Below are 20,850 nucleotides of genomic sequence, written 5' to 3'. Positions count from 1 at the left end.
TTTTAGAAATTAATTAAAAATGAAAAGCTGAAATGTCGAGTGAATAAGTATTCAACCCCTTTGCTATGAGAACACAGATTGAGCTCAGATGCATTCAATTTCCTTTGATCATCTTTGAGATGTCTCTACAACATTAATGGAGTCCACCTGTGGCCAATTCAATTGATTGGACATGTTTTAGAAAGAAACACACCTTTCTATAAAAGGTTCCACAGTTGACAGTGCATGTCAAAGCAAAACTGCACCATAAAGTCCAAGGAACTGCCCGTAGAGCTCTGAGATAGAATTGTGAGGAGGCACAGATCTGGGGAAGGGTATAAAACAATTTCTAGAGTGTTGAAAGTTCTCAAGACCACAGTGAGCTCCATCATTAGGAAATTAAAATATTATGGAACTACACAGACTCTTCCGAGAGCTGGCCGTCCGATCAAACTGAGCAACCAGGCAGGAAGGACCTTCATCAGGGAGGTGACAAAGAACCTAATGAACACTCTGACCGAACTACGGAGTTCCTTGTCTGAGATGGGAGAACTTGCCGGAAAGACAACAGTCTCTGCAGCACTTCACAAATCTAGACTTTATGGGAGAATGGCCAGACGGAAGCCACTCCTGAGAAAAAGGCACATGAAAGCACGCCTTGAGTTTGCAAAAAGGCAAGTGAAAGACTATGAGAGTATGAGGCAAAATATTATGTGGTCTGATGAGACGACAATTGAACTCTTTGGCATGAATGCAAAGTGATACTTCTGGCGGAAACCGAGCACCGCTCATGACCCATCTAACACCATCCCTACCGTGAAGTATTGTGGTGGCAGCATCATTCTATGGGGATACTTTTCAGCAGCAGGGACTGGAGACTTGTAAGGATAGAGGGAACAATGAATGGAACAAAATACACGGAAATCCTTGAAGAGAACCTGCTTCAGAGTGCAAAAGACCTCAGACTGTGGCGAAGATTTACATTCCAACATGACAATGACGCCAAGCATACAGCGAAAGCACCACTGGCATGGCTTCAGAACAAGAATGTGAAAGTCTTTGAGTGCCCCAGCCAAAGCCAAGACTTGAATCCCATTGATAACTGTGGAAATACTTGAAGATTGCTGTTCATCGATGCTCCATATCCAACTTGACAGAGCTTGAGCAAATCTGTAAGAAAGAATGCGAGGAACTCACCAACTCCAGATGTGCAAAGCTGATACGGACATACCCAAAAAGACTCTAACTGCAATCACTGTTAAAAGCACTGCTACGAAGTATTGACTCAGGGGGTTGAATATTTGTTTGAATTCAATATTTCTGTATTTCATTTATAATTATTTTGTGAGATCAGTGTAGATCAGTGATATGTGTAGATCAGTGACAAAAACATTTCAGTTTAATCCATATTAAATTCAGGCTGTAACAACAAAATGTGAAAAAGCCAAGGGGTGTGAATACTTTCTGTAGGCACTGTATTTGATTAGTGATCTTAATCTACTTTTTTCAGATTGTGACCTAATTTACATAAAACACCTTTTTGATCATAACTTGAATAATTTTCCTACAACTTTCATGATGCTGAGTTTTAAAATAGATTGTACAAGGGCACACATTTTGTGAATGTGTGCCCTTGGCTAGAGCCAACGGTAAGTCACAGGCTATCACCAATGGTAAGTTGCAGGCTATCGCCAACGGTAAGTCGCAGGCTATCGCCAACGGTAAGTCGCAGGCTATCGCCAATGGTAAGTCGCAGGCTATCGCCAACGGTAAGTCGCAGGCTATCGCCAACGGTAAGTCGCAGGCTATCGCCAATGGTAAGTCGCAGGCTATCGCCAACGGTAAGTCGCAGGCTATCGCCAACGGTAAGTCGCAGGCTATCGCCAACGGTAAGTCGCAGGCTATCGCCAACGGTAAGTCGCAGGCTATCGCCAACGGTAGGTCGCAGGCTATCACCAACGGTAAATCGCAGGCTATCACCAAGGGTAAGCTTCCCCTGCCCGGGGGAGGGTACCCCTTGGTGATCACAGATATGTAGCTTGAATACCCCTCACATTTAAGAATCGTTAACATTGCTGCTATTATCATAAATATAAAATTTATTATCATTCCTGTTATTGTTTTTATTTTTAATATTATTATTATTACTATTATTATTATTATTATTAGCAAATGTTCAGATTAGCTCAGTGAAAGCTTGTTCAATATTAACCTTATTGAGCCTTTATTGTTCTCCTTTAACCTTTAACCTCACACTTTCAGCAAAATGAAACAAGTTACTGGTTGGTCCAGAGCTGGATAGTTTGGTGTCTTTATTGATCTTATGGTTATTTTTGTGATCTTATGAAATGCCCATTAATCAACATCTTAAAATAGTATGTTCAGCATCCAAAGGAATTATTTGCAAGAGTAGACTTTTAAGCAAGTGCCCTGGCAAAATGATAATAAAAACAAATTCAGCGATATTTGCACATGTAATATGTAGATGGCTCCTAATCAGCTTCGACATCCACATAGCTGGATAACTGGCATGTGTTTGCATGTGTCTGCATGAGTGTGCATCTTGGGTGTTGTGCACAATACACCATCTGTGAGTGCGGTTGGCTGATAATATTTGCTATAAGGATGTAGACACATAGTGCCAAGTAAACATGTAGATTATATGGAGACATAAAGGGATGAAATGGAATTAGAGAGGGTATAATTATTATCAGTGTCAAGTATATTATCGTTTTTTTATATGGACTTTTATATGGACTGCTATGGACAATGGACATCAAAGGTTCACTTTTATATGGACTGCTATGGACATCAAAGGTTCACTTTTATATCAACTGCTATGGACAATGGACATCAAAGGTTCACTTTTATATCGACTGCTATGGACAATGGACATCAAAGGTTCACTTTTATATGGACTGCTATGGACAATGGGCATCAAAGGTTCACTTTTATATGGACTGCTATGGACAATGGACATCAAAGGTTCACTTTTATATCGACTGCTTTGGACAATGGACATCAAAGGTTCACTTTTATATGGACTGCTATGGACAATGGGCATCAAAGGTTCACTTTTATATGGACTGCTATGGACAATGGACATCAAAGGTTCACTTTTATATGGACTGCTATGGACATCAAAGGTTCACTTTTATATGGACTGCTATGGACAATGGGCATCAAAGGTTCACTTTTATATGGACTGCTATGGACAATGGACATCAAAGGTTCACTTTTATATCGACTGCTATGGACAATGGACATCAAAGGTTCACTTTTATATGGATTGCTATGGACAATGGGCATCAAAGGTTCACTTTTATATGGACTGCTATGGACAATGGACATCAAAGGTTCACTTTTATATGGATTGCTATGGACAATGGGCATCAAAGGTTCACTTTTATATGGACTGCTATGGACAATGGACATCAAAGGTTCACTTTTATATGGATTGCTATGGACAATGGGCATCAAAGGTTCACTTTTATATGGACTGCTATGGACAATGGACATCAAAGGTTCACTTTTATATCGACTGCTATGGACAATGGGCATCAAAGGTTCACTTTTATATGGATTGCTATGGACAATGGACATCAAAGGTTCACTTTTATATCGACTGCTATGGACAATGGGCATCAAAGGTTCACTTTTATATGGACTGCTATGGACAATGGACATCAAAGATTCACTTTTATATGGACTGCAGATTACCAAATGTAAGCACGCAGAATATTCTCCTTCAAATAACTAAAAGCATAACTGAGGGAGGGGTAGGAGAAGTGGAATGGAAGAAGAGAGAGGGGAAAGACCAAATATAAATCAATTATTTTATTTACATTGAAATGAGAAACCTTTTTTGGCCTTATCAGTTCCAAAAGTACAAATGGAGCACTTTTTTCGAAATTGACTTGATGAGGTGCTTTTTAACGATATTAGCTACGCTTCTGCACTGTATGAGGTGCTTTTGCAAGGAAAGACTTACTTCATCCAGATCCATCTCCTCTGGATTGAAACTTGGCCTCATATTCCGTCCAGGCCTGTGCTTCAAAGGCACAACCACAATGTAAAAAGCCCTGCAAACATGGCATGAAAAATATGATTGCCTCAGTTTTTCCAACTATCTATACACTCCATTGGGAAATAATTCCACCGCGTCCATCCATACGCTACCTTAATTAACCAACACAAAACAGGGCTGAAATATGTCTGTTGAGGTTGTATTTTTTTTATTTTTGCATATTCGAACATCTGAAAGTCTACACTCATGGAGGAGCATGTGGCACAGTGGAACAACACATGGAAACAACAAGGTAATCAATGAACAGAAGAGGAGAGAGAAGCGGGAAGGAAACATAGCAACATACAAAACGATTGAGGAGCGGTTGGGGGTTCATGAGGATATAAATGATCACATGTGGGGATGGTGGATTCCACGATATGGTGCGTCTACTAACAACTTGAGGCCTTGCATGGAAGAGGGGGATTGAACGGACTGAAGATGATGTTTCACAAGCAGGAGAGGAAAGAAATCATGGAAAGGAGGTGAGCAGTTGTGTTTAATAATAATAATAATAATAATAATTCATTTATTTTGTATAGCGCTTTTCATGAAGCCCAAAGGCGCTTTGACAGAGTGCAAAACATAATGCATAACAAAACATGAAAACAACAATTGCAAAAAGACAAGAATCAATAGGGAAATATTTAAAGCAAAAGGAGGGAGAAGGAGAAGTGATAGTCAGGGGTTAAATGCTGTGGGTTGAATGTTGAATGCAGTGCTGAACAGGTGGGTCTGGAGTGATGTTTTGAATGTGGTGAGTGAGGAGGAGTCTCTGATGGTGTGAGGTAGTGAGTTCCAGAGGGTGGGAGCAGCGATGGAGAAGGCCCTGTGTTTAATGAAAGTGTTTTTTTATAAGCTAATGTGGGCTCCGTTGAATGGTAAATTTAAAAGCCGTCATAAAATTAGGCATCTTAGCATGTTATGGGATCAGCCATGTTTGTACTTCATTTATAGAAATGAGATGGTGACATGGTGTTATGGTATTGTGGCAAAATATTTTAATTTGCATATTTAATATATATAGTCAAATATCAAACATTGAAGTGCATAGTACCAAATTAGATCGCCTGGCACCAGAAAGAGAGAGAGAGAGAGAGAAAAAATATATTAAAATATATATATATTTTTTTAATCTCCATGAAGGCAATCAGTAATGTAGTACCAAAGTTCCTTCCCCAACTTCACTTCAAATTTAGCATTAAAATAGATGGACCAAAGCAGCCACGGCAAAATACCTCAACACCAAAATCGGACCTCGAAGGCAGGCAACGCGGCTTCAAATTTGGATTGCAACAACTGACTTTAGCTTACTTGGAATGATTCTGCAATTATTTCACTGAGGCCAACTGGCAGCAGATGGCACCCAGCAGGCATGCAACATTGTATCAACCTTAAAGTTTGGTTTGAAATTACATCACAACATCTAAAAAGCGGAATACATCTATTCAATATTAACTAACGTTGTTTCACAGATTTTTTTTGGGTTGTTTCAATGTATTCATGCCTGCTGGACCTGGACTGAAGCTAAGTTTCACAAGTCTATTCATCACCGTTAGTGAAAACTGTTGGGAGTAACTGCATACTGTAAAAAGAGGACATTTTGAAGTAATTCTAACTCCATCTTGTAAATATTTTCAATTGTTTGTTACTTGCAAAATCGAAGATTTTAAAAGTATATTGGTTGTAGTACAGCGGATAAGCTCTCGTATTTTAACAAATTGTGCATTTTTTGAGAAAAGCATGAAATTTCTAGCATAGTTAGTATATACCATAAGGTTTATTTTCAGATGTGGAGGGAAGTCAGATTTGACCTCTGAGGACCATGAGAGGTCAAATCCAAAATGGCCACCAGTCCACCGGGTCGAATGTTCAAACACGCTTATAGGTGTCATTTCCAACTAAATTGGGGATGCCCATTCATTTGGTGATACTTTTGAGATCGCCAGAACTCAAGGACATGCATTTAGGTCACGGTCAAGGTCAAATTACGTTAAATATCTATTTTTATGATACTGCAGTTGGAACTGCTATTGGAAAAAGTTCATTTGAACTTTTAAAACGTTATTTTTTCAGGTATTCCGTCCATACAGATAGGTACAGGTCAAAATAGGTACAGAACACCCAAAGACCAGAAATGATGAAAAAAAAGTGTTTACACTGCAAGGAATGATGCAATAACCTCTGAAAAAATAACTGTAGTTAACCAAGGACTCGTATGTCCACCAAAGCTTACATTAAATCAAGTGCAATGATGAAAATTGGTAATGATCTAAATCTAACAGTCTCCAGAACAGAAGCACAGTGCAGTGCACTTGAATGCAGCTTTGGCACACTTACAGCGTCGAGTGCACCCTTTCCTGCAGCCACAGTCGATCAATTCATGGCACGATTTTGATGCTTCAGGAAGAGTGGTCAAAAGAGGCTGCCACCCAGTTGTCTCCTTTGTCCAGCCCCAGGCAGATGGGTCTGGCATCTCTGGATCCATGACCAATGCCTGGTTACAACAGTTGGCCTGGTAGCAAGTGCGCTTGATGTGCTGCTTGAGTGTTGCCTGGGTTGGAGGAATGTTCTCTAGAGTTCTACACTTCTGTGTGAAGAGTTGTTTCCTGGCGTCATTCATTTCCGTGCTCTCACTGGTTCGGTCGTACATCAGCACCACAAATCGCTCTAGCAGTAACATTGAGCCTTCACTGACCTCACTTGGCATGCCTAGGAGTTCATTGAAAGCATCATTCACCTCTGGGCATCCCCAATTTAGTTGGAAATGACACCTATAATGTTTTTCTACACTATTTGGTTCCAAAATTAAGCGCGTTTGAACATTAGACTTGGTGGACTGGCGGCCATTTTGGATTTGACCTCTCATGGTTCTCAGAGGTCAAATCTGACTTCCCTCCACATCTGAAAATAAACCTTATAGTGGGGGGGCCAATGTAGCAGATTGAAATGCCCGGTGAAATTGCTTGTTAATTTTTGGACACTGGTTGGGCTGTCTTTAGGGATGATATAAGTTCTAGAAAAAATATGTCTCCAATTGTTTCAAGTTCTTTATGGCGGCCATTTTGGATTTTCAAAATGGCGGATGTCGAAAACGTAAAATTCCATTATCTTGGCTTCTAAATGACCTAGAGTTTCGATTCTGGTGTCCAGTTGTACATTTTTGGGGATAGAGAATTGAATGAAACCTTCTTTAATAACCTACAAGGGATAAAAATAGGTTTTTATGGCACAGCCGAACCAGTGTCCAAAATCTAACTTAATGCACATCTATCTTAATTGTTATTTGTTATTTGTATGTTCCAGATTCGTGACCCTGAGCTATGATGGAGCCAAAAAGCAAGAAAACCAAGAAAGAAACTGATTTCACACTTTGCATTCAGTGCCAGGATCCCCAAGGTGCACTAGTGACTGAGCCAGCACTGGGCTCATATGCAAAGTTTCTCCAGTTCATCCAGGAGAGGGCACGATATGGTGATGCCGACTTCAAACAGATCAGCGAACGATTAAGCTGTTTCACTGCCACTGACTTGAGGAACAATAAAGCAAAGTGGCACCGGGCATGTTATGGATCTACATGCAACACTGCTCACCTGGAGCGTGCTAGAGTTCGCCACCAGAAAGCCTGCGAACATGGCGACACCCAGCATCTTCATAAGAGGTGTGGACGTCCTTCTTCTGCACCTGCCGCTGCAAGTACCTCAGGTTCTACGCAAGACGAGACTCTTCGCTTCACACGTTCATCATCAACTCCATTCAACAGAGACCTTTGTTTCTTCTGTCAAGAGGTCACTAAGGAAAGTGTACATGTTGTATGCACGTTCAACGCAGGTAAACAGCTGAAGAAAGCTGTTGAAGAAGGCAGCAACCACAAGTGGAAAGTTCAGCTGAGTGCTGCCATCAGTGCACATGATGCTCATGCGATCGACGTCAAGTATCATCTCCCATGCTGGGTGCAGAATGTCCAACGTGCTCCCAAGAGTGGGACATCAAGTGATGACAAAGAACACATACTGCAAGAAACTAATGTTATCAAAATAGCCGCAGACATTGAGTTTGTCAGCCTTGTTCGCTCTCTACTCCAAGCTGGTGAAATTCTCAACATGTCTGACCTGAAGTCGGTTTACTCCAGGATTCTTGACAATAATGGTGTGCACAATGTCCCATCACCTACTACCCAAGGCATGAAGGAGAAAATCAACTCTCACATTGATGACGTTCACTTCATGAAACCAAAACGTCGAAACGAGTCAGACTGTGTATTCTCCACTGCCGTGCGTGATGCAGCTGTCGAAGATGCAATGACGAAGACAAATGAAAAAAACATCGAACAACTGTTTGAGAGTGCCTCTGTTCTCCGCAGTGCCATTGCTTGTCAGAACAAGCACCCATGGCAATTTGAAGGAGAAATGAACACTGATGATGCTGAAAAGCATGTACCCAAAGTACTCTATGCTTTCCTCCGCTGGCTACTGGAAGGACCAGCCACGAGCATTGAGCCAGAGACTATGCGCTCAGCCACTATTCATCGAGATGTTATAACCATCAGTCAGAACATCATGTGGCTACAAGTCAAAACGCCAAGTCACGTACAAGCCCAAAGAGCCAGATGCACCATTCCGCCATCGCTTAGAATGGCCACAGCAGCTTGCCGTTGCCATTGTAGTCCATCAGTCCACCAGAAACAAGAAGCTTCTGGATTTCCTGCATGGGTTCGGTCTGTCTGTTGATTATAGTCGGATCTTGCGGTTGGAGACACAGCTGGCCAACTCAGTCATAGAGTCTACGACAGAACAGGGTGTATACTTTCCAAGAACCATGCGCATAGGGACGTTTGTCTTCTTTGCAGTGGACAACAGTGACTTCAATGAAGACACACCTGATGGGAAGCGGACACTCCATGCTACAGCCTGGGCACTCTACCAACGACGGGAATATGCACCCTCCACAGATGAACATAGAACACTGACACTACATGACCGAAAGGCCAGACACCGCTCACTCAAGGTTCTGACTGCTCCAGACTTTGTTCCTTGCCAAGCACCAAACAAACAATCTGCCACAGGTACCACGTATAGCTTCAAGACACGGTCAAACCCAGATGTCACCAAGCCGTACTCTGCGACGGACACAGTGTGGCTACTTTCACGCACAATCATGCGAACAGCTGAAGCTGAGGACGTACAAGACGACATCATCCCACCAGATGACCAGCTGCAAGCTGCAGAACCCCAGCATGCTGACCCTGTTGGGTCACTCGTCCACGATCCAAAACAACCACCTGGCAGTAGGATCAAGCATCACGATATCCCAACTTGGACAGCCTACAACTCACTGCTCTCCTCTTCGAAGCCTCTGACAGAGGTCAACGCCCTGCCATTGGTAGCAGCACCAGCCCATGAATGGCAAACACTGATAACAGTCTTGAAACAGACACAGCAAATCAACTGCATGGTCATGGGTCCCGATAGGAAGACAGTGATCACCTTAGACATGGCCCTGTATGAGCGAGCCAAACAGCTGGAGATGACCAGAGATGACTGCAAAGGCAAGTGGGTACTGCGACTAGGGGAGATGCACACTGTGATGGCTGCACTGAGGGCTGCTGGGAATGCCATAGAGGACAGTGGTCTTGACGAGGCTTGGTCTGAGGCTGATATCTATGGCCCAACAACGACCAGACAAATACTGGAAGCCAAGCACATGAAGAGGGCTTTGGAGGCCCACATCACCACTGTCCAAGCCCTCTTCGACCTCTATGTGGACGAATTCTTCCAAGAGCATCCCCATCTGAGGGGCCCATGTACCCAGTCAGCACAACAGGTTGCCCAGAGCTGTCATCTACACAACCGAGAGGAGATGACAAGCGCGCAGAACAACATGCTAGCTGTCCTCGAGTCAAACGAAGTCCTGGAGGCCATGGCAAAGTTTGATGAGAGGAAAGAAGCCAAGAGTCCACTGTTCAAGTTTGTGCGACGCTACATGCGGATGATAATGCTGATATACACATTCATCCGTGCCACCCGTGATGGACAATTTGAGCTTCACCTGTCTTCACTGGATGAGATGTGCATATACTTCTTTGCACATGACAAACAGAAATATGCCAGGCTGACTCCCCGGTACCTTGCAGAGATGAAGGCCCTGAAGATGACAGATCCAGGGATCTACCAAGAGTTCATGGATGGGAACTTCAGTGTCCATAAGAATGAAATCCCCTTCTGTGCTGTAGGTGTGGACCATGCACTGGAGCACATCAACAGGATCATGAAGGTGACAGGGGGTATTGTGGGCATTACCCAGAATGCCAGTGCCCGCGAAAGGTTCTTTCTGACAGCACCAGAGCTGAGTAGGCTTGCTGAAGAAGCCCGTCAGATGGCTGGCTCACAATCAGCTACACGCAAGGAGCACCACGACCTATCAACCACAGTCTGGGCTCGGCAGGAAGACAGCATTCGTCGACTGAAGAATGTGATCAGAGAGTCCATGAATCCCATGACGCATGAGGGTGAAGACCTGACGACTATCATCACCAAGGTGGTGATGCCAGCTGAAGTACAGAAGGATGTCTGCAACCAAGATGAGATTGGTCAGAAAGCGTATAACACGTTTGTTGCAGAGCGCATCAACACAAATGAAATCAACCTTTGGGCCAGAATGGGAAAGGTCAAACTGAAGATGTGGAAGAGTGCCAGGAAAGCTGTGAAGCACAAACTGGCAGACAAGGTTGTAGAGCTGAAAGACGACAGGTCACTGTTTGCGCGCATGCTGATCGTGGCCCGCTCACGACCAGAGATCAACTTGAAGGATGCCATAGGTCAATATGAATTCACCGCGCTTCCACGAACCCTCTTTGCAATGGCTGGGACACTACTACCATGCACAGACAAAAGCAAGCTCATGGGCATCCTAGAAGATCTACCCAAGAAGTCAACTGGCACTGGTCAGCAGCCAGACGACGACAATCCTGAACATACTCCACCCCCTCCCAAGAAGGTGACTGTCATAGACGGCATGGCATTAGTGCAAGCAATGGGTAAGCCACAATGGGTCAAAACATGTGCCCAGTGGGCTGGCCATTTCAATGCAACACTGGACTGCAAGACCAACGGGTATGATGAAGTCCACCTCGTGTTTGACCGATATGATCTGCCAAATTCACTGAAAGAGGCCACACGGGAGAGGCGCCAAGGTGGCAAGCCGCCCACTGCTTACCACGTTCAAGACAGCACCCCGATTGGGAAACTGACAGCAAAACAGTTCCTGTCGCACACCAACACCAAAGATGAGCTAACTGTCTATCTGGCAAAGAAAGCTCTGTGTCACTTTGAGGGGACTACCAAGGTCTTCATCGTCACTTCAAGGCAGGATGTCTTCTCCAACTGCATGGATGTACAGCATCTCCGTAGCTCCCAGGAGGAGGCTGATACGAGGATCTTTCTTCACAGTCTAGATGCCGTCCGAAGAGGTGCAACACAGCTGTACATTCAGTCACCTGATACTGATGTATTCATCCTAGCACTCCACCGGTACCATGAACTATGCAAAGACACATACTTCATCACGGGTGTGGGGAACAAGAAGAGGCAAATCTCACTGGAACCAATAGTACATGAACTTGGTGTCAGGAAGGCTGCAGCCCTACCAGGATTCCATGCATTCACGGGAGCAGACCAGACTGGTCGGTTTGCCGGCAAGGGAAAGCTCACATGTTGGCAAGCCCTCAATAGGTGCTCTGTTGAGGTGGTATCTGCGTTTCATGACCTTGGGGCCTCTGAGGAGCTGAGAGCTGACACAGAAAGTGACATTGAGGCATTTGTATGCCAGCTGTATGAGCCTCGTACTACAGTTGTGGATGTGGGCAAGCTGAGGTGGAGACTGTTTACCAAGAAACAGCTAGAGGCACAGAAGCTGCCACCAACACGGGGAGCTTTACATGAAGCCATTGCTCGTGCACATTTCCAGGCCATGGTGTGGCATCAGGCTGATGTACCGGACCCCCAGCTTCCACAACCAACAGAACATGGATGGAGAGCAGAAGGAGATCAGCTGGTGCCCATCACAACCAAGGACCCTCCAGCCCCAGCTGCCATCACACATCTAATCAAATGTAACTGCAAGAAGACCCAATGCATGTCTCACTGCTCATGCAGGTCTCAGCATCTCAACTGTTCTGAGATGTGTATGTGTGGGGCAGATGAAGAGGTGTGTGGTAACACGGGTCAGGAGCGCCCCATGGGAATCGATAACACTGATGATGAGGAGGATGGAGATCCTTCAATGTAACAATGAACACTGCCAACTAAAAATATTGCACAAAGACATTATAAGTGTACATTTGAACACTAAAGTCCAGCCTTTATGTGATTTAGAAGTGAAAATGATGGAAAAAAATATATATATGTGTTGGCATAAGTGCGTGAAAATCCAAGATGGCTGCCATAAGAACCCTTTTGATCATATGTAGGTGTATAAATGTGTGTTTATTGGATTAAGTATCCGCAAATATGTACATTTGGACACCAAAATTAACACTCTAGGTCATTTAGAAGCCAAGATAATGACAATTTCGGTTTTCAACAAACGCCATTTTGATAATCCAAAATGGCCGCTATAAAGAACTTGAAAAAAATGGAGACATATTTTTTCTACAACTTCTATCATCCCTAAAGACAACCCAACCAGTGTCCACAAATTAACATTTGAATTCAACGGGAAAACATTGGCCCCCCCACTATTATGGTATGCACTAACTGTTAAAAATTTCATGCTTTTCTCATAAAATGCACAATTTTTGTGTTTATCTGCTGCACTATTGGTCTTGTGCATTATTCTGTTTGTCTGTCAATCACCTACAGGTCACAATTCTAAACCGATCGTCATGAAACTTTAGCAAGTTGTAGAGGTCGTCACAACTGAGATGCTTATTGATTTTGAGGTCAAAGGTTATCTGGAGGTCAAATTTCTAAAATAATCATTATTTATCTCATGGACTTGAAAATTAAACAGCAATTGCATAGTGCCTCAGTGAATTGGGAAACAAACTATTTTTGAAGTCAAAAGGTCAAAGGTCAACTGAAGGTCTAAAACCATCCATTTAATCTGAAAAATCATCAATTTTCATCCTATTAACTTTAGAATTAAACAACAATTGCAAAGCGCCTCACTCAATTGGGAAACCAACTATTTGTGAAGTCAAAAGGTCAAATGCCAACTCAAGGTCAAACTTCTAAAATCATCAATTTTCATCTGAAAAATCATAAATTTTCATCCTATTAACTTGAGCATTAAACAACAATTGCAAAGCGCCTCACTCAATTGGGAAACCAACTATTTTTGAGGTCAAAAGGTCAAAGGCCAACTCAAGGTCAAACTTTAAAATAATCAATTTTCACCTGAAAAAGAATGAATTTTAATCGGATTGACCCAAGCTTTGATTAAGATTGCCAGTTTTAATCGAAATGAAACGGGCAATTGATGCATACATGGCAACTTTTTTGGAGGGGGTGTGGATTTTGCAAGTCTCATGCTCTGCATGATGTCTTTCTCGTTTGATTTCTGGGTAGCCACTGATACCAATGAACTAATTATGAGCCAAAAACAAACAAAACAAGACCAAAAGTCTAACAGCGGCATACCCGGGCTTGTAAAATACTATAAACCACAAACACACATGATTAGCTTTTTAAACAGTCGCTAATGCTGGTTTTAACATTAAACAAATACATTTGGAGGAATCCCGACATCCATGAGGTAAGTTTTACTTGAAGAACTGAGTGAAGATCTATTGTAATCTATATACCCCACAATGGTTGGGGGTGTGCTCATTTACCAAACAGCTAGCTAGCGCTTACCAAGCCAGCCGTTCCTTAACGGTTTTGAATGGAGTGCTTGCTCGAATGCTTAAACCACTTGGCGATCTCTCCACAAGAAACTTGGTAAATGAACACACATCCAATGTTCTTGAGACCCGACCATAGATCGACTGTAATCTACAGACCCCAAAAGATGAATGGCCCTTTCTGCAGCTCCCGTAGTGAGCGGGTATACTTCTAAATTCAAATGTCGGTCGGTGGAGTCAGTGTCGTAATGACATCATAGACGTAATGATGTAACAGACACAAAACTGCCGCTACTTTAATAGGTAGAACATGATATATTTTAACTTCCAATAAGTTTGCAGTCACTACAAAGGGATTAGTCATTAATAGTGTTTTGATTAAAATTTACTATAATATTAACGTTATATTTCGAAAATGATATTACCATAAAAAACCGAGGCTAATTCTTTACTTCTGTGATTACCGTAAAACTTCGACTATAACGTGCCCCTGTGCATAACGCGCACCCCCAACTTGGACTTTCGTCGCGGTGTAAAAAGCTATACACCTATATATAATACGCACCTCCATTTCAGCACTCAAATGAAAAAAATATCCACGTAAAAACATGTTATTACATCTGTCAAAAACGGCGAAGTCCATCTCAACCACAATTTCGTAATAGTTGAACAGAGCGGCAATAATGAAAGAATATCACGGCAGGTCAAGGAACTAAATTTACGACAGTCGTAAATCGTATCAATCACGATGTTCAGTTGTGATTGTGCAAACTTTATACATAGCGCTGATAGCGGCGCGTATTAAATAAACGGTGGAAGTCGGACTTAATTAATAATTAATTAACCATGAGTTCTCGACGACGATCATCCACCGCGGCTCAAAAACGAAACATTGTTCGATACGCTGAAGATCGCGGCAACAGAGGTGCTGGGTGGGAATTCGACGGAACATCTGAGGTGAACATCGGACTATGGAGACGACAGAAGGAGCGTCTACAGTCGCTCCCACAAAGCAAGATGGCCGAACGGGGTCATGTGGCCGCCCATCCCGAGCTCGAGGCCAAACTGCTCGATTGGGTTTGGCTTGGGTCACATATCGTGGACAACAAGGCGGTGACGTCAGCATTTCGGAGGTGCGTGAAAGCCGTCATGCTTGTGAAGACGCTGCCAAACATGGTCACCTTCAAGGCGTTTTTATATTCAAGGTGGATACGGATTATATATTCTATATGAAACATTTAGCTATTATTTGTTGTTGTTGTTGTTTGAGCATTGCCACTTCCGTTTTCGAAGTCGTCCTCGACGATCGTTTTCAATCTGAAAATAACTTATAAAATAATTAGACGTATGTATAATATGCACCTCTACCTTTAAAAAGATTTTTGGGTAAAAAAAGTGCGCGTTATAGTCAAAGTTTTACGGTATTAATATTAGTGCCGAACACTGCTTTCACTGATTCATGAACCATACACCGCTTCAAACCATTAACATTGTATTAATGACATTGGGATTAAAGTGTTATGTTCATATTTACGATATTATTATTATTACTATTACGAAAACGATACTACTGAAACGATACACTACTGTATTAAGAAACCTGGGTTTAATTTGTCTGAAGCGGTCCGAAGGTGAGGCATAACGCCAAAGGCCTATAAGTACAGTACCATTTTGTTGGAAGATACGTAACGTCTATGCTTTCGATATTTGATGGTCATTTTAACAATCGGTTTGTTTGTGTTTCACACTGAATGAAAAACGGAAAGCTAGAGCATGGCGATTGTGTTATATGAGTGTGTGTGTGTGTGTGTGTGTGTGTGTGTGTTTGTGTGTGTGTGTGTGTGTGATTTCATCAAGTCCCTATCCTGACAGGAGCAGCAGTGTTCCAGGCTAAAAGACACTGTGACCTATTTCCCTGGCGACTGGTTGTCGGACTTTGAAAAACTGTTGACAATATCCCATGCTTGGCCTTGGTGAAACATTCTTTCCAAATGAGGCTTATCCTGACTTGTCAACTTTGTGTAGTTTCTCTTTGGGGCGGCAGTCTGTGTCTTTGGGAATGGATGAACACAATATGTTGTTTTGAGTTCTTTGGTCCTTGAGGAAAGTATATTAAGCTGACTACGGGTTGTGGCTCGTGGAGATGTTGGGGCCGTCTGTGGAGGACCATGATGTCACGGTGATGTTACATACGGTGTTACTATCTTATACACCACGCCAACATCTTCCATGCATGTATTCTTATCTATAATAAAGTTCTTGTACACTGTCCGAGTTTGACAAGGTGCACATTCTGGGGAAAGGGATTGAAACCCACTAGATGTGTGTCATTGGTTGGGCACTTTCGCATTGGACAAAATCGGTCCATGCATATCCGAGAAATGGTTGGGGACTCGTTTAAGTAACAAAATGGCTGCCAATCAGCAATCTTGGATGTAATATTGGAATGGAATCAGTAATATTGAAAAACAAATGACGTGCATATATCAGGTTCGACAATATGGTCAGCCTGGATGCCATATAAATTAAAATGGCATCACAGACGTAATCACATCCCCCCTTCATGTGACCAGATCCTCAGCTCTGATTGGTATACGTTTGAGGGGACAAACATACATACGGATGGACAAACTGTTCTAGACGGCTTTGCCCGATGGGTTACGCCGTAAAAATTCCCATAAATCTGCCATTTTGCTGAAAACAATTGTAGCTGGTATGAGCTCTACTTAACAATCATGTATGGCAGGATTTTATAGCTCAAGACAGAAACTTCATGGTGTTGTGCATGAAGAGCAAATGTCGTGCTTCCATGATGAAGCCAAAACCTGTTTGTTACCTCCGCCTCCAAAGGTGGATGGAGGTTATGTTTTCACCCCCGTCTGTCTGTCCGTTTGTCTGTCTGTCTGTCTTTTTGTGAACAAAATATATCAAAAAGTTGTGGACGAATTCGGACGACATTTGGCAGAGATGTAGCGTATGTGACAAGGAAGAAATGATTCGATTTTGGTGAAGATCTGGATTCGGATCCGGCTACTGGAATTTTTAAAGTGATTCTTCACCATTGGGAGATAGGGCCAAAAACTATACATAGCAGAATATCTAAAAAAGTTATGGACGGATTTGGATGAAACTTGGTGGACTGGTTGGGTATCTGACAAGGACGATTCAATTCAATTTTGGTGAAGATCTGAATATGTATTCGGATATGAGAATTATTTATTTTTTAAGTGATACTTCACCATTGAGAGAAAGAGCCAAAAACGATACATAGCAGGATATCTCAAATAATTATGGATGGATTTGGACGAAACTTGTTGGACAGGTTGAGTGTATGACAAGGAAGAATCGACTCAATTTTGGTGAAGATCCGGATCCGGCTAGTAGGCTTGATCCGGATCCATTTATCTTCCAGCTCGCATAATTTTTTAAGTGATTCTTCACCATTGAGTGATATAGCCAACCAGGCGGAGGTATGCTCTCTACTGAGTGCCGTTCTAGTTTGCATTCTGTTTTTGAGTGTAGAAGAAGGTTTTCAGATAAATGAGAATACAAAATAGACAAAAAACTGATGGCTCTGTGCTAGTAGCAAGATGGTTGGAGTTCATGCAATTTTTAAAACTCTTAATTCTGAGTTTGAGGTTCTACTCACCGAACGTGAATGTTACGTGGCACATCTGGAAGAAATGTTAGCAGGGTGCCTCCTGTCCTGGATCCCCGTACGATGGGCCTGTGGAGCACAATGCTCGGTGCAGTGATCACACATACTTCCTGCTGGAGACCACCGGCACCATCTCCACGCCTTGTCAATCCAAAGTAGTATTTAGTGCTCGGCTTGAGGCCTGTTATCAGCTTGCGGGTGGACCAGCTTTCCACCTCAACTGTGCGTTCACTGTTGATTTTAATCTGTGAACATTAAGTTAAAACAGTGTGGAAACCAATGCAAGACAGATTCAGACTGCAAGTATGGTGCATGGATATAAGTTCAGATGGGAAGTGAGACTTGTGCAAAGATAATCATAAAACAACGGAAAATTAAACTCTGAATTGATTTTGACAGAGGATCAAACAACAGGAAAAAAAGAGTAAAAAAACTGTGTGTCATATTTTATTTTGAATTTATTCTCAGATTATTTAGTTTCTGTTCATTGAGCTACAATTAATTTATAAGTTTGACTTCTCAAGTTTTCCTAATAGTTGACATTCGACAAAATTCTGAAGGCAATCTCTAAACGAGAAAGCATCTGAAAATGCAAAGCCCGTCCGTGTCTGTTTGTATTCAGCCGGTTACAAAATTGACAATTGCCTTGACCTTTGAGTTTTCGATGTAAAAAAAAACAGCTTCTAGCTTTTGATTGGTGAACCAATTCTGTGAGCCAATATGCAAATTCTTAAAATTTCAGGTCACTCAGATGAAAATTGACGATTTCACACAACCTTGAACTTTTGATCTAAAGAAAATCAGCTTTATCTTTTGATAGGTGAAACAATTCAGTGACCCGATATGCAAATTCTTAAAATTTCAGGTCAATCAGTTGAAAATTGACGATTTCACACAACCTTGAACTTTTGATCTAAAGAAAATCAGCTTTATCTTTTGATAGGTGAAACAATTCAGTGACCCGATATGCAAATTCTTAAAATTTCAGGTCACTCAGATGAAAATTGACGATTTCACACAACCTTGAACTTTTGATCTAAAGAAAATCAGCTTTATCTTTTGATAGGTGAAACAATTCAGTGACCCGATATGCAAATTCTTAAAATTTCAGGTCAATCAGTTGAAAATTGACGATTTTATGTGATGCTGAACTTTTGACCAAAATACTAATTTACTTTCTCCATATTCTCATAATAAAATTTTGGTGAAAATCTGATGACAAAACTCAAATGGTAAAGTGAAGTTTCAGGCCAATTGGATGAAAATTGATGCTTTTATGTGATTTTAGGTGATGTTGACCTTTGATCTTTTTTTCTTTTTTTTGTATACTGAATCGAGGCTCGTGAAAGAGCTAACATTTATTTCACAAACAAATCAACCAGACAAACAAAATATATAAAAAGAGGGAGTGGAAAACAAGATGGGGAGAGAAGGGGAAGCAAACAAACACAACATTTGAGAGCAGGGAGATGTGTGGGAGGGAGAGGGCTTGGGGGGAGGAGGCGTGGGAAGGGGGGGGGGGGGGTGGGAGAAGAATAAAACACAAGGACACCAAGGATTTCCAGGACAGAAGTTGGAATTTCAAAAAAGTGGATTTGGGGTGAAATTAGCGGGGGTAGAAAAGATCAAGGTTTTGGATGGGGGAAGATAAGAGATGGTGGTGAACAGCTGTTTTAAAGACCTGGAGGGTGGAGTGGGATTGAAGAGAGTGAGGGAGTTTGTTCCAGAGGCGGGAGAAAAGAGGAATGAAGGAGTGAAGGTGAGCAGAGAGTCTTGATTTTGGCAGTTTAACCATAAGAGGGTTGCAGGCAGATCTTGTGCGACCTGTAGGAATATTTGGGGGACAGAGCCCAGAGAGAGCTGGGGGGGGCAAGGCCAGAGAGGAGTCGGGAGAAGACGGAAAGACCACCAACCTGCCTGCGGTGAGTGAGTGAAAGGCCCTTGGAGTTAGCTTCATCGCGGGAGATTCCAATGATTCTGAACGCTTTGGTTTCAACAGCGTGAGGACGAGCTAGGTGTGAGGCAGGAGCACCAGCCCAGAGGGGAGAGCAGTATTCCATTGAGCTGCAGATGAAAGCCTTGTATGTGGTGAGGAGCTCAGGTGTGCCAAGGAAGGACTTCGCACGACGGAGGATGACCAGTCGGTGACTGGCTTTGGAGGCCAGATTTGAAATGTGGTTTTCCCAGGAAAGATCATGGCAGATAGTGAGACCCAAAAGCTTGAGTGACAGAACTTCTTGGAGAGGATTATTCAGAAAGTGGATGGCAGGGTTGTCCAGTCGGTCTTTTCGGAGAGACATCGTAAGAGTGTGAGATTTGTCAGGATTGAAAGACATGTTCCACTTGTTTGCCCAGTCTGTGATTTTGTCCAGGTCTGCAGAGAGTGAGGAGGCTGCAGACTGCCGATCTGAGGGATGAGGAATGGAGTGACAGAGAGTAGAGTCATCAGCAAAGAGATAGAGAGGATTTTCAAGAGAGTCAGAGAGATAATTGATGAAGACCAGAAAAAGCACAGGGCCCAGAACACTGCCTTGGGGAACTCCAGCCTGAACAGGAAGAGGAGATGAGAGAAACCCATTCAGGGCCACATGTTGACTATAACTAGAGAGGAAGTCCGCCAGCCACGCGTGGAGATTTCCATGGATACCAAAGGAGGAGAGTTTGGTGAGCAGAGCGGGGTGCCAGACCGTATCGAAGGCACGTGATATGTCAAGGGAGACAGGTCTAATTTCCTGTTTGGCATTGAGGTCCTCCATCCATTGTTGAGAAAGCAGAAGCAGCATGTGCAGAGTTAGAGTGACCAGGTCTGAAACCAAATTGATGATCAGAGATCAAGCCATTGGAGAAGAGGAAAGATTTCACATCTGAAGCAATGATGGATTCCATGACTTTGCTGATAAATTGGGAGAAGGCTGATTGGTCTGTAGTTGCTAGGATCTGTTTTTGCACCTTTTTTGTGCAAAGTGGTGATGTTGGCTGATTTCCAAGCAGATGGCCGATGACCTTGAGCAAAAGTGAGCATGAAGAGAACAGAGAGAGGGAGTGAAAGAGCGGAAGAACAGGATTTTAGGACCCGTGGGCTGATGCCGTCAGGTCCAGTTGCAGAATCAGAGTCGAGGGTTGACAGAAACTTTTCCACCTTGTCAGGAGGAAAGGACACAGAGTCCAGGAGCAGCTGGGTACGACTGGGTACGGTGGGTACAGAGAGGGATGGGTTTGGGACACAGGATGTAGAGGCAAACACAGAGTTGAGGCATTCAGCTTTTTCATGTGCGGAGTCAGCCGTGTAGCCGTTTGATGCGAGGG

At 42.8% G+C, this 20,850-nt stretch overlaps 2 protein-coding genes across 9 annotated transcripts in view; one reads left to right on the top strand and one right to left on the bottom strand.

Moving 5' to 3' along the window:
• PTPRD (protein tyrosine phosphatase receptor type D) overlaps window positions 1-20,850 on the bottom strand; it is a 502,851-nt gene that overhangs the window by 132,258 nt on the left and 349,743 nt on the right. For all 8 annotated transcript variants that reach the window (XM_078779585.1, XM_068121669.2, XM_068121656.2 and 5 more), the window contains exons 18-19: window positions 17,536-17,789; window positions 3,971-4,061 (exon numbers count right to left, since the gene is read on the bottom strand). In XM_078779585.1, coding sequence (XP_078635711.1) covers window positions 3,971-4,061; window positions 17,536-17,789 — 345 coding nt within the window. The remainder of the gene's footprint in view (window positions 1-3,970; window positions 4,062-17,535; window positions 17,790-20,850) is intronic.
• Window positions 9,155-20,850, top strand: part of LOC144892561 (uncharacterized) — a 1,012,844-nt gene continuing 1,001,148 nt past the window's right edge. The window contains exon 1 of the mRNA XM_078779590.1: window positions 9,155-12,250. Within this exon, the coding sequence (XP_078635716.1) occupies window positions 9,203-12,250 (3,048 nt within the window). The 5' untranslated portion in view covers window positions 9,155-9,202. The remainder of the gene's footprint in view (window positions 12,251-20,850) is intronic.

The sequence above is a fragment of the Myxine glutinosa genome, chromosome 1 (genome assembly GCF_964187855.1).
Source record: "Myxine glutinosa chromosome 1, kmMyxGlut1.1, whole genome shotgun sequence".
In the NCBI taxonomy this organism is placed as follows: domain Eukaryota; kingdom Metazoa; phylum Chordata; class Myxini; order Myxiniformes; family Myxinidae; genus Myxine; species Myxine glutinosa.
Note: the sequence above shows the minus strand (reverse complement) of the source record. Positions and strands in the feature narration are given on the sequence as shown.